At 50.3% G+C, this 12,400-nt stretch overlaps 1 protein-coding gene across 1 annotated transcript in view; it reads left to right on the forward strand.

Annotated features, from left to right (window-relative positions):
• The window catches only part of YTHDF2 (YTH N6-methyladenosine RNA binding protein 2), a 5,757-nt gene extending 5,041 nt beyond the window's left edge, over window positions 1–716 (forward strand). Inside the window, exon 4 of the mRNA XM_029963015.1 lies at window positions 6–716. Coding sequence (XP_029818875.1) covers window positions 6–701 — 696 coding nt within the window. The 3' untranslated portion in view covers window positions 702–716. The remainder of the gene's footprint in view (window positions 1–5) is intronic.
• Window positions 717–12,400: the final 11,684 nt, after the last annotated feature.

A 12,400-nucleotide genomic window follows, 5' to 3' on the forward strand; every position in this document is an offset into this window, starting at 1 on the left:
CCCGCTGGGTCGCCCCCCGCAACCGCGGCGGCGGCTTCGGCCAGAACGGCGTGGACGGTAACGGGGTGGGGACGGCCCAGAGCAGCTCCGGCTCCCCTTCGGAGCCGCACCCGGTCCTGGAGAAGCTGAGGTCCATCAACAACTACAACCCCAAGGATTTTGACTGGAACCCGAAGCACGGGCGGGTGTTCATCATTAAGAGCTACTCCGAGGACGACATCCACCGCTCCATCAAGTACAACATCTGGTGCAGCACGGAGCACGGCAACAAGAGACTGGACGCGGCCTATCGCTCCATGAACGGCAAGGGCCCCGTGTACTTACTGTTCAGCGTCAACGGTAGCGGCCACTTCTGCGGCGTGGCAGAGATGAAATCTGCTGTGGACTATAACACCTGTGCAGGGGTGTGGTCCCAGGACAAGTGGAAGGGACGCTTTGATGTCAGGTGGATTTTTGTGAAGGACGTTCCCAACAGCCAGCTGAGGCACATCCGCCTAGAGAACAACGAGAATAAACCAGTGACCAACTCCAGGGACACTCAGGAGGTGCCTCTGGAAAAGGCTAAGCAGGTGTTGAAAATCATTGCCACCTACAAGCACACCACCTCCATCTTTGATGACTTCTCACACTACGAGAAACGCCAAGAGGAGGAGGAAAATGTTAAAAAGGTAATGTGTTCGTGGGGCTCGGACGAGTCCTGAGGGGCAGGAGGGGCTGCCATGGGCTGGACTGAATTCCAGGGTGTGAACCAGGCTTGTGAACAGGCTTGGTGGGCATCAGCTGCCTTTTGGCTACCTGCCTGCCCACACTTGGAACCCACACCCACATGGTAGTCCCTGTTTGGGGGGAAAATGTCCAGAGGAGGCCATCAAGTTGATTAGAGGGATGGAGCCTCTCCTGTGGGGAAAGGCTGAGAGAGCTGGGGTTGTTCAGCCTGGAGAAGAGAAGCTTTGGAGTGACCTAAATGCAGCCTTCCAGTGCCTGAAGGGAGCCCACAAGAAAGATGGTGAGGGACTATTTATAAGTGACAGGAGAAGAGGGAATGGCTTCAAACTGAAAGAGTAGGTTTAGATTGGATATTAGGGATACATTCTTCCCTGTGAGGGTGGGGAGGCCCTGGCACAGGTTGCCCAGAGAAGCTGTGGCTGTCCCTGGGTCCCTGGAAGTGTCCAAGGCCAGATTGGACAGGGCTTGGAGCAACCTGGGCTAGTGGAAAGTGTCCCTGCCCATGGCAGGGAGTTGGAACTGGATGTTCTTTAACATCCCTTCCAGCCCAAACCAGTCTGTGAATCAGGTGCCAGCTCCTGGCAGAGCAGGATGAGGAGCCTTGCCCAGGCCCTGCCTGGGCTGCCCTGAGCCTCAGCCTCCCCTGAGTGCTGTGCTTTAACCAAAATGTATTTCTGTGCCATTGTCAGCTCCTGGGGCAGAGCAGTTTGTACTTGGAGATCAGTGGGAGGTTTGGGGAGTTGTAGCAATCAGAGATGGCTCTAATCCACCCCATGCCCACAGTGGGGTCAGTGTGACAGATGTTTCCCACCACTTGTAGAACCTCCAGGAACAGCAGTTCCTGTCCCTCCCCAGGCAGTCTATTCCTATGCTTAATTATCCTTCCTGTAAGGAGGCTTTGTCTAATGCCCAGCCTAAATCTCCTTCACTGTAACTGAAATCTCTGACTGCTTGTCCTGTCTCCAGTGGACATGGATCGGGTTGTTCTGTTCCTTGTGGCTGTGTTTGGGGCCAGGGTGGGCTGTCACCTGCTGTCACCATCAGTGTGGCACCTGTGCTGAGCTCACCACCTGCCTGCAGCTCCTCTGGGTGCTGCTGGGGTTGGCTCAAAGCCTCCTCTCATCGTGTACTCCTTAACAACTTGTTAATTGGAAATCCTGCCCCAAATTCAGTGGCCAGTGGGCTTTGAATTGTGCTTGGGTTCAGCTGTGGTAAAGTCACCTGGGGCTGCCCCTCCCCACAATGCAGATCTGGCTTGTGTTTGATCAAAATGATAATTACAAATTAGCATTAGCACAGCTGGCTGGGAGTTTGCCAAGTTTCCTGATGATCTCTTTAGTTGCAACAACAGGGAATTTTTCATCCAGCAGTTGAAGAACAGAGTCAGGAGCTGCAGCTGCTCACAGTGACAGTTGATGCAGTTTTGGATTTTTGATGTATATTTTACATGGAGCATTTTATAAATAATATCACTTAAGCACAAAGGTGGTTTGCTTCCTGCTGCTGGAGGGCAGGGTTAGGTGGGAAGTTGGGAAGGAATTCTTCCCTGGGAGGGTGGGGAGGTCCTGGCACAGGTTGCCCAGAGAACCTGTGGCTACCCCATCCCTGGAACTGTCCAAGGCCAGGTTGGACAGGGCTTGGAGCAGCCTGGGCTGGTGGAAGGTGTCCCTCCCATAGCAGGGGATGGAATGAGATGGGCTTTAGAGTCCCTTCCAACCCAGATCATTCCATGGTTCTGTGACATCCTCCAGATCTGACTTTAGGGAGCAACAGTTTGCAGTGTGAGAGAGTCAAACCTTAGTACTGTAAGAGAATACAGGGGAGAGGGAAAATGCTGCTGGAGGACAGGTGAGAGGCAGATGGATGAGTTAATCCTGAGTACCTGTAAGCTGAAGAAAGAAGGGAAGAATGGGAAAGGCTGTGGGAAAAGCAGTCAGACCAATGGTTTCTCCCTGGGGAAAGCTGCCATGTTTGCTGCCTAAAGCCTGAAAATCAGGAAGACGCTAGAAACGAGGCTTGGCAATTTTCTTAAAGCTTGTAAACCATCTTCCCAGTTGCATTTTGAAGTCTCCTCCCCTTCTTGCTTCACTCCAGGCTGTGCTGTGGAGGGTCGGAAGCAGCGGCGATAGCGCCGCCTTCCCCGACCACATCCGAGTGGATGCAGCAGCAGTTGATTAGGAAAGCGCTTGCTCTTTGAAAAGGAACTTAGTCATAGGTCTCTGGAATTCACAGATGAGGAGGGAGCTGTGTAAAAACAGGGGTTAGTGTTTGCTTTTTGCCATTTACTCCCTGGCTGTGTCACGCTCGGGGCCCCTGGGACATCCGGCACGGAGGAAGTGACTCGGTTGTTCTTGCAGGACAGTTTGACCTCCTCCATCGCTCTCTGACGCAGCCTGGAAAGTGGCTGAGGTTTCTGTGACTGCTCTTTTCGTGGTTTCATTGAGAACCAGTTATTTTTGCTCAGGCAGGGTTTTGGTTTTGCCTGGGGTGATGCTCACCCCGGGGTTGTAGGTGCCAAAGAAGCCCAAGCCATGCTCTGTCTGCCTTGGAGCGTCTCAGGTAATCACCTGAATTAAAAAAAATCCACGAGGAACCAGAGTTGAAGCACTGAAAAGTTCAAATGCTGCTCTGGCAGCAGCTCCCTGCCTGCTTTTTGTGCTGCTTTTTGTGCTGGGGAAATCCCATTGCTCCCAGCTCTTTGTCTCTGCCACAGTGTGAGATGTTAATGCTCTGCAGTCGTGTTCCTTGAAGCTTAAATGTCTCAAGGTTTGGCTTGTTTTGAACTTCTCCCAGGCTGAAATTGTCTCATTTAGCTTTAACTTGCCCAAACCTTTGGCTGATTTGCAGTTTGATTCCTGATTGCTGCCCAAGATGAATGAGCTCTTGTGAAAGTCTGGGAGTTCTTGAGTATTCTTTTATACTCCTCATTTCTTCAGAATTCCCTAAAGCAGGTCCAAGAAATGATATGAAAAATGCTCTACTTAGTATTTGTGTTACTCCCATTGTCCAGTGAAGGGGGGGTAGGTAGTTCAGTGTTGAAAACACTGGAATAATCCTCTTGCTTGTCCTTTCCTGTTGCCTGTGCCCATACTGTCCTTGGAGGTTCGTGTCCATTCCTTTTCAGTGTCTTGCTTTGCTCTACTGATCCAGTTTTTTAAAAGGGTTGGATGGTCTCCTGACCCAAAATGATGAAGCCAACTCCCAGTGCAATCCTACCCGGAGCAGTTTAGGACTTCTTGAAACCCAGAACAGCTGCTTTTATGGCAGAGCATGTCACTGATGTCTTCCCTGTAAGAACTATTTTATCTTCTTTTTGAACAACCACAAAAATCCCTGGCCTTTAGTCATGCACTTGGATTTCTAGGAATGCTGCCCTAACCTGGGTCTAAAAGATCTCCAATAGTGATCTGCCTGGTGTTTTGTGGAAAAACAATCAATGGAAAACTCTAAAGGGAAGTTTGGTTTGGTTCTTTCTCCGTGCCCAGGCCTGGGATACTTGGCTCCTTGCAGGTTCCAGGGATTTTAGGAAGGATATCCCGTGAAAAGCAGTCGGATGGTCAGGTTTGCAGTTGAGGAGGAACTCTCTGCATTGGGACTTTTGGGTGTTGAGTCAGGCTGAGCTGGGCAGGATGGGGTGGGCTTTTGGGTGGGCTTTTGGTGAGGTTTTCCATGCTGAGGTTCACTGGCCAGAAGCAGAAAGGTGGGATTGGCCAGATTGGAGCTGTTATTTCTGGAATTGTGCTGCTTTGTGGCTCAGCTGACACTGCTGGTTAAGGGAGTATTAACAGTGTCAAGTGTCACTGCCCCCTTGGAACATGTGATTTAAGGCATAACTGAGGGGTGTTGTATGAGCCCGTGAAACAGCCTGTTTCACAGTCCCTGGAATACAGGAATGCTTTCTGATGGATTTTACAAAGCTCTTTTCTTCTTCCTAATTTATAACCTCAGAGGGGAGGAGGGAGAATATTCCCTATAGGGTGGACCAGCACTTTCTCCTGCTCTCAGTCATCCTGGGAATGCTGCGTTGCCTTGGCTTTCCCATATCCTACAGGGCAGCATTTCTGACTACAGGGTTCAATTCCTGGATATTCCATATCCAGGCAAAGCCAACTGTTTCCCGTGGCAGCGAGGGAACGCTGCTTACACTCCCACAGTTCCTTTCATCCCGTGATCCCAAGGCTGTTTGCTCTTTTCTGCTCCAAATCCTGGCCATAGTGAAGTTAATTGATTGATGCACCAGGACAGGATTCCCTCGCTGTGCTGCTCAGCAATGCACATGGTTTCTCTCAGTTTATTTCCAGGCTGTTTAAATCCTGTAGGTCTGTGTCCATGCTCGTATATTTGCTCAGGAATAGAGGAAACAAACCTTCCTATGTTGGACATAAGGAATGCTTTGTGCTTATGATATTTTTAAGCCAGCACTCCAAAGCCCCTGACAACACTCGTGGGTTTTTAGTGGTTGTAGCTTTGTCTAAAGGCAGGAGAGAACTGGAGGGGAAGGCTTAGATCTGGCTGGTGCTCTAATCCATGTTTTCTGCTGTCAGACAGGGAACTGTGTTTCCTCATCCCTAAAACCAAGAGCAGCTGGGAGCCATTTCACTGCAACTGAAGTGGAAGCTGAGTAGTGGAAGAGCAAACCTGTTGCACTTGCCTCATGGCCCTGTCTCTCTCTGTTAGTATCTTGTTAGAAATCTTTACTGTAACATCTATCAATATTATGAAATAATATAATGCTTAAAGCCTTCTTGGTGAAGTTGGTTTAAGGGGCTGTCGAGATGGGCTGTTTAAAGTTGGTTTTCCCTTTTTTTACCCCTGTCCATGGGGTATAAGGTCCCTTCCAACCCAAGCTGTTCTAGGGTTCAAGGACTGGGGTTGGGATTGGGCCAGACAGAGTGCAGGCCACATGCAGTGAGGAGGTTTTGCAGCTCTCACAGGTATGGCTTTGAGCAGGGCGAGTTTATTCCACACCCTGTTCTTGTGAATGTTCCCAAACCGCTTTTTGCCCACTTGGTGTGGTTAAAGCTTCGTGGCCCCTCCCCTCCAGGTTACCTTGGCTGGGTGATTTCAGCTCCCAGGGGAGATTTAGATTAGATATCCAGAAGAAATTCCTCCCTGTGAGGGGGGTGAGGCCCTGGAATGGATTTTCCAGAGAAGTTGTGGCTGCCCCATCCCTGGAAGTGTCCAAGGCCAGGTTGGAGGGGGCTTGGAACAACCTGGGCTGGTGGAAGGTGTCCCTGCCCATGGCAGGGGGTGGAATGAGATGAGCTCTAAGGTCCCTTCCATCCCAAAACATTCTGGGATTCTGTGATAAATTGCACATGTGTGGCTGGCAAATTCCCTAGAAATACCATGGAGGGCTTGGAATGCAGAAGGGAGTGTGTGAGGTGTCAGTAGCTCTGGCTGCTTTCCCCCCACCCAGTTTCTGGGTAACTTGCTGACATTGAAGTTAAGAGCTACTGACACAGGTATTGTGTTTCAGGTTATTTTATTAACAGCTCCTTGTCCAGAAAAAGTGCTTATCTTCCAAGGAAACCTCTTAGGCAGCTGTTGTGTTCAGTGAAAGCCCCAGGGCACGGCCTGGTTCAGTTCCCTGGATTTTCTCCCTGGTGCAGGAGTGCAGTGGGTCACAAGATGTGGCTGAAAGCCGATTAGGATCCCAAGGTGGGCAGTCCATCAAGAGCAGCTCCATGCACAATATTCCTCCCTTGTTCTTACTGAAAATGTAGTTCTGCAGCAGCTTTTTTTGCCTGAAAGAAGCTGCTTTTTTTTTTCTTTCCCTTCTCAAGTTCACGAAGCTTTTTGTGCTGTGCTGTGTGAGAGCTCTCACCACGATTAGTCCTCTCATTTTCCTGCTTGCTCTTGTTTGTACCTGGTAGTAATTGTCCTATTTTATGGCTTTGTTGAGTTAATAACTAATTCCTCGGTGGTGCAAACCGCTGGAGGTTTGGCAGCAGGAGCAGTGCCACCCTTATTTACCACAGCAGTTACCCGGGGAAGTCCCTGTTAACAAGGGCTGTCATTATCCACACTCATGGCCGGGATAGAGACTTGTTTGTAGCTCCTGCCAGTGACTGGTGCCCAGTGTGAGGCTTTTTAATTGACATATAAGTCATGTAACAGTGCATTTGAACAGTTAATAATGAACCATTTGGGTTTTGTGAGCCTCCTTCAGTGAAGACTTGGAAATTTCTGGTTCTGTATCATTAGAACTCTTGTTTCCTTAAAAGCACAGTGCTTGAGCTGCTTTTGTGTGTGGTTAACTGCAGAGCTATTGTAATGTAATCCCAGTTTAGAAGACTTAGATAAAATCTACCTAAAACTGATGTCTTTTGTTTCTAATCTTTGGGGGGGGGGAAGGGAAAACCCAGCTCTCAGAGTTTCCTTCCCCGTGTGTATCTGTGCACAGGGGGAAGGCTCTGCTCTCTCAGCTTTTTTTTTTTGTGGTGGCATCTCCTTGTAAAATGACTTCAGAGAATTTCCCATCGTCATCTTTGCAAAATTGAAGAAGTCCTGAAGTCCTGATTTGGGGGCTCAGCCCAATTCCAGTGCCGTGTTCTTGATGGATTTAAAGGAGAGGAAGAAAAAAAGTTGAAATACAAAACCATGTTCCAGTGAATGTGGCTTTGTGCTCCCTTTGGAGTAGCTGTAAAATGAGGGGACACACTATAGGGAGCGTTGGCTCTTTTGCTTGGGCTTGTGAATTCAGCTCTTCATGGTTGACAGAAGCAGGCAAATAGATCTCCTCTTGTCCTCTCATAATGCAGAATATTGTGGTGTGTTTTTCTTGTGACATGAAGTATTTCTTCTGCTTTATTTGGGGTGGAGGTGGTGTTTTAGCCTCAGTGGGTCAGACCTAAGTCTGTGCAGTCTGATGTTGCATCTCACGTGGCTGCAAACACCTGTAAGGACAGTAAAAGGACATATTTATCCATCTCTGAAGTTTTCCTTGCCTTTAACTACTCGTGGCTCAGGAATTCCTGTGGCCCAGAGGTTATATCTTTATTAGTTCATGATTTCTTGTCCAGTATGCTCTTTGAGCATCCTCAGGATCTCGAGTTCTTTGGCTTAATTATGTGTTGTGTGAGGAAATGTGTCCCTTTATTTTATTTTGAGTCTGCCTCCTGTGATTCCCCCTGATTCTTGTGCTGGTAGAGGTGGTGAGCAGTTATTTTAGTGTCCTCCCTGTCTGCTCTGCTTTTGCAGTCATCTCTTCCAGGCTGGAGAGCACAGTGGCTCTGCAGATGGAAACCCTTCTGTCCCTTGCTCATCCCTGTTTTCTCTGACCCTTTTCCAGTTCTTTTCCAGGTTTGGGTTTGTGTAACAGCAGAGTGGTGGGTTCTGTTCAGGGTGATGGTTGCTTTTCTTGAGGGTTTCCATTTTCCTCGAGTTACAGGTCATGTTTCCAATGGTTAATGGCCAGTTTGGAGCCTGCCACCTTGGAGTTAGGACAGGGATTTTCCCATATGCACCTTTAAATTTATCTCAACCAGGTAGACCAAATTCACTGGAAGGCTCAAGTGCTTTTTCTCACAAAGTCCTCCACAGTTGGTTACTATTTTTATTACCCTGAATAGCTCAATATCATCAGTAAACTTGGTCACTTTATTATTCACTCCTCCTTCTAGATATTTTATGAATATGTGGAGCCACAAATTCCACTGAAGCTCCATGGGTTTTCAGTCCTTGGCATTACAGGTACATGGTGTGACAGGGGACGCTGCCAAGGCTTTATTAACTCTACAGCAGTGAGGATTTTGGAACATTAAAAGTGAAGTTCCTTCCTTTTCTAAAGAGTCTCGTGGCACCAGTGCTAATACTTATTGCCTGGGTGATGATTTAAGGCAACCAAAGTAATGAAACACATTTCACTTGGAGTGATGGGGAAGAATAAAGACTCCCTGGTTGAAGACCAGGAGAATTTTCTTCCTTCCTAAAGACTTGAAAGGACTTGTGTTGTGTTATTTTGCTTGTGCTCCAAAGCCAGCAAGTCCAGATCCAGTCCCTGGTGTGATCCCAGTTGTCCCTACATGGAATACCACTGGGAATCCTCCCAACCTGCTCTGCCTCCCTCTTTGCTCTAAATATTCATGGATGTTCTCAGCTTTTCACCATCCTGCACAAGTTTTGCCCTGTGGGACAAGGCTCCCTATGGGAGAGTCATTATAAATGTTTATGGGAATTGGGCTGCTTTATTCAGGCAATTAAATGTGGTGTTTAAGCAAGAAGAGGTTTGTTCTTTGCAATTGATTGCATCAGGTTTTAAAAGGTGCCTGGAAAGATGCTGGGAAGCAGCAGCATGCCTGTGGATATCCGACTGGAAAACCCACTGGAGAGGAAAGCCCTGGCTCTCTTTGTGCCCTTCTTGCCCCAAGCTGGTTGCTCTGACATGGAAATAAGTGTCCAAGGCCACGTGTCTCCTGCTTTTTCAGTGATGTGAGTCTGCCCAGCTTGGGGTTCTGTGGATATTTTGGGTTTGATTTTGATCTGTAGAACAAAAGGCCTTTCCTGCTCTGACACAGAACCACTTTTATTCTGTCTTCCTTGGTGCTGAGCTCCATGAGGTGAACAGGAGGTAGGATGAAGTTGTCAGGCCATAACCAGATCCCTGCCTGATTTTTATCCCCTTTCCTGGGTGGGAGGCAGGCTGGGATGCAGCTTTTCTCTGTAACCCTGATGGCTTTCTGATGCTGACAAGAGGAGAACGTTTGGTTTGTAAATGTTGGGGCTCGAGGCTGCTTGAGGAGCTTAATAAGCAAAGTGATGCATCATCCATCACTTGTGCTGTGTCCATGCCTTGAGCAGATCCTGCTGGGAAGACAATGGGCTGCTGTAACTCCTGATGTGTGCAGTCAGGGAAAAGTGTGTGTGTGTGTGTGTCTTAAGGCCAGGATTTGGTTACAGGGCAGTGGGCACAGCCCCAAGGCTGCAAGAGCTCCAGGAGTGTTTGGACAACACTCTCAGGGACAGGGTGGGATTGTTGGGGTGTCTGTGCAGGGCCAGGAGTTGGATGGATGATCCTTGTGGGTCCAACTCAGGATATTCTGTGATTGGAAGTCTCAACCCTTTGTGGAATGATGCTGGTAGCACAGACCATGCTCTGCTGGGGGATCTCCTGCTGTGGGTGAGCCAAGCTTTGCAGGACCTTCTCGGGTTGAACTGGCACTGCTGCCTGGCCTTCCCTGCCCCAGGGCTGTGCTCCAGCTCAGGCAGGTCCCAGCCAACCAGGGTTTGTGGGAGCCCTGCCCTGGCTGCTTCTCCAGGCCCTCCTTGGGATTCCACTCTGCTATTTCCCCACCTGTGGTGTGGCAATAAAATCCTTACCTTTGCTGGGAGCGCTGAGGCTCAGTGTTGGTTGTTAATCAAGGGAAGAGGCTCTCAGCAAGTGGGAAGTGTTGTCACCCATTGTCACTGTGCTTTGGTACAAACTCTTGAGCCTTTTGTTGTTGTTGTTTCCCCCAGTGTGAACAGATCAGGTGATAACAGATAAGGTGATTCTTATCGGCTGGTTCAGGACCTGGTTTGTGACATTGCTGCACCCCTGGGGGCAGCAGTGACAGGACAAGTTGCCATTCCTCGAGCTGCTCCTGCCCCTCCTGTTCCCGAGGGAATCAGTCTGAGCCGGTGGCTTTTCCTTACTCCTCCCCTGGGGATCAATAAGACACAGCCCCAGGTCTAATGGAAGTGCAGGCAAAGAGAATAAAAGACTTCCTGATGGAATGTCTTTGCTCTCCAGGGATTGTATCCCAGAGTAATGCCCAGTGTGTGTATGTAGATGCTGCTCTGCCTTCTCTGGGCTGTCTCATAGCTGGGTGGGCTGTGGGTTACAGCATCCCACAGCCTGTGGATTTGGAAGGGGATGGGCCAGGAAGGATGAAGGGCTGCTGGAGTTGTTCAGCCTGGAGGAAAAAAAGCTCCAGGGAGACTTTAGGGCTCCTTCCAGTGCCTAAAGGGGCTCCAAAAGAGCTGGAGAGGGAATTTGGACAAGGGCCTGGAGTGACTTCCCACTGCCAGAGGGCAGGATTAGGTGGGATATTAGGGAAAAATCCTTCCCTGTGAGGGTGGGGAGGCCCTGGCACAGGTTGCCCAGAGAAGCTGTGGCTGTCCCATCCCTGGAAGTGTCCAAGGCTGCGCTGGACGGGAGCAACCTGGGCTAGTGGAAGGTGTCCCTGCCCCTGGAGGGGGTGGAAAAAGATGTCAGGCTGCATTTTCCATGTCAGGCTCCTCAGGACACTTTGCAGCACTGATGGAGTGGAGCAGTTCTGTGCTGGCATTTCAAGGCTGAGGAGGAGAAGGTTTTGAAACAACACTGGGTTGAGGAAAATTGGGCTGAAGTGAAGATGTTCACTTTGGTCCCCTCTCTAGGTTGGGCACATGAGGACATCTGCTCTAGACCCTTTGGAAGGTGGTGCCTTCTGTTCTGGCACACTGGGATTTTGAGAGGGGGATCACTTTTTCCCTGGGACTGTCTCCTTGTTATCCCCACACTGACTTCGGGGTTGCTTCACCTTCCCAGCAGGAAGAGGCAACTATTCGAGGTCCAGCTGCTCAGGTAACAGGGTGACATGTGCAGCAGGACCTCGGGCTGCTGTCCCAGCCCAGGACACTGTCCCTGGAGGTGGGAGGGGGGTGATTGAGCCTGGCAGCCGGCTTATCCCGTGTCCGCGTTCGGGAAGCGGCGGCATTAGCCGGGGCAGTTGCTTCCCGAAGGAATGAGTCACGTTGCCATCTGTCCATGTGTAACACAACGTGCTGGCTGCCGAGCCAGGAACAGGGCTTGGCACTTTCCTTTGGATCTGTGGCTCTCCCTGCAGCGCTCCGTGTTCGGGCCTGGCTTTGCTCCCCGCCCTGGCGGTTGGGATTTGGCAGTTTTGGCCGCTCCAACAGCCTTGGGCAGAGTTACAGGAGAAGGGGGGGATTAAATCCACTTATGGGGGGTAGCTGCTCTTGAGCAGAACACGTGCCTTGGTCTGATCCCTGTCCCCAGAAGACAGTCTGAGCACGGGATCACACCGGGCTCCATTTGTATCCAACTCGTGCAGAGGAGTTGGAGGTGAAGCCTCCTTGGGTGTGTGGCTGAGGGGCTGCCAAAGCCTGGGGTATTGTTCTGAGCTGGAGTCCAGTTTTCCCTTTTTTGGGAAGGTTTCTGAGGATAGATGGCTACACATGCTGTTATCCCAGGATTGAAGCTGGCTGGGGATGGGCTCTCCCTGGGTTTAGCAGTGGACGTGGTTTCCTTGAGCAGCCCCTGTGTTTGTGGCAGAGGTGGTGTGAGCTGCCAAGGGGAGTGGGAAGCTGCCTCCCATCACCAGGTTAGTGTGGAAGCAGGCAGGGAGCTCTGCTGCTGCCCTGATTTCATGGACAGAACAGCCAACACACAGGGAAACGTTCTGGGCTGAACCATCACACCAGTTTTGGAGCCCTGACAGCGTCTCCTCTCTGAGTGGGGAGGGAGAACCTGCTGTACCTGTGGGCACCTGCTGCAGGTGTTGCTTTGCTGTGGAGGTGGGATGGACTTGGCACCTCTGGGAGCAGCTGGGGTGGGGATGGATTTGCTCCATGGGAGCCAGAGCCAAAGCACCACAGTGCCCATTGTGCCCAGACTGCAGGGACCTGCCTGTGCTCAGGGAAGGAGGCAGAGCCAGGGAGGAGCATCAGCCCAGAGCCCTCTGGCTGT

Source organism: Manacus vitellinus, unplaced genomic scaffold (assembly GCF_001715985.3).
Source record: "Manacus vitellinus isolate BGI_N305 unplaced genomic scaffold, ASM171598v3 scaffold_52_pilon, whole genome shotgun sequence".
In the NCBI taxonomy this organism is placed as follows: Eukaryota; Metazoa; Chordata; class Aves; order Passeriformes; family Pipridae; genus Manacus; species Manacus vitellinus.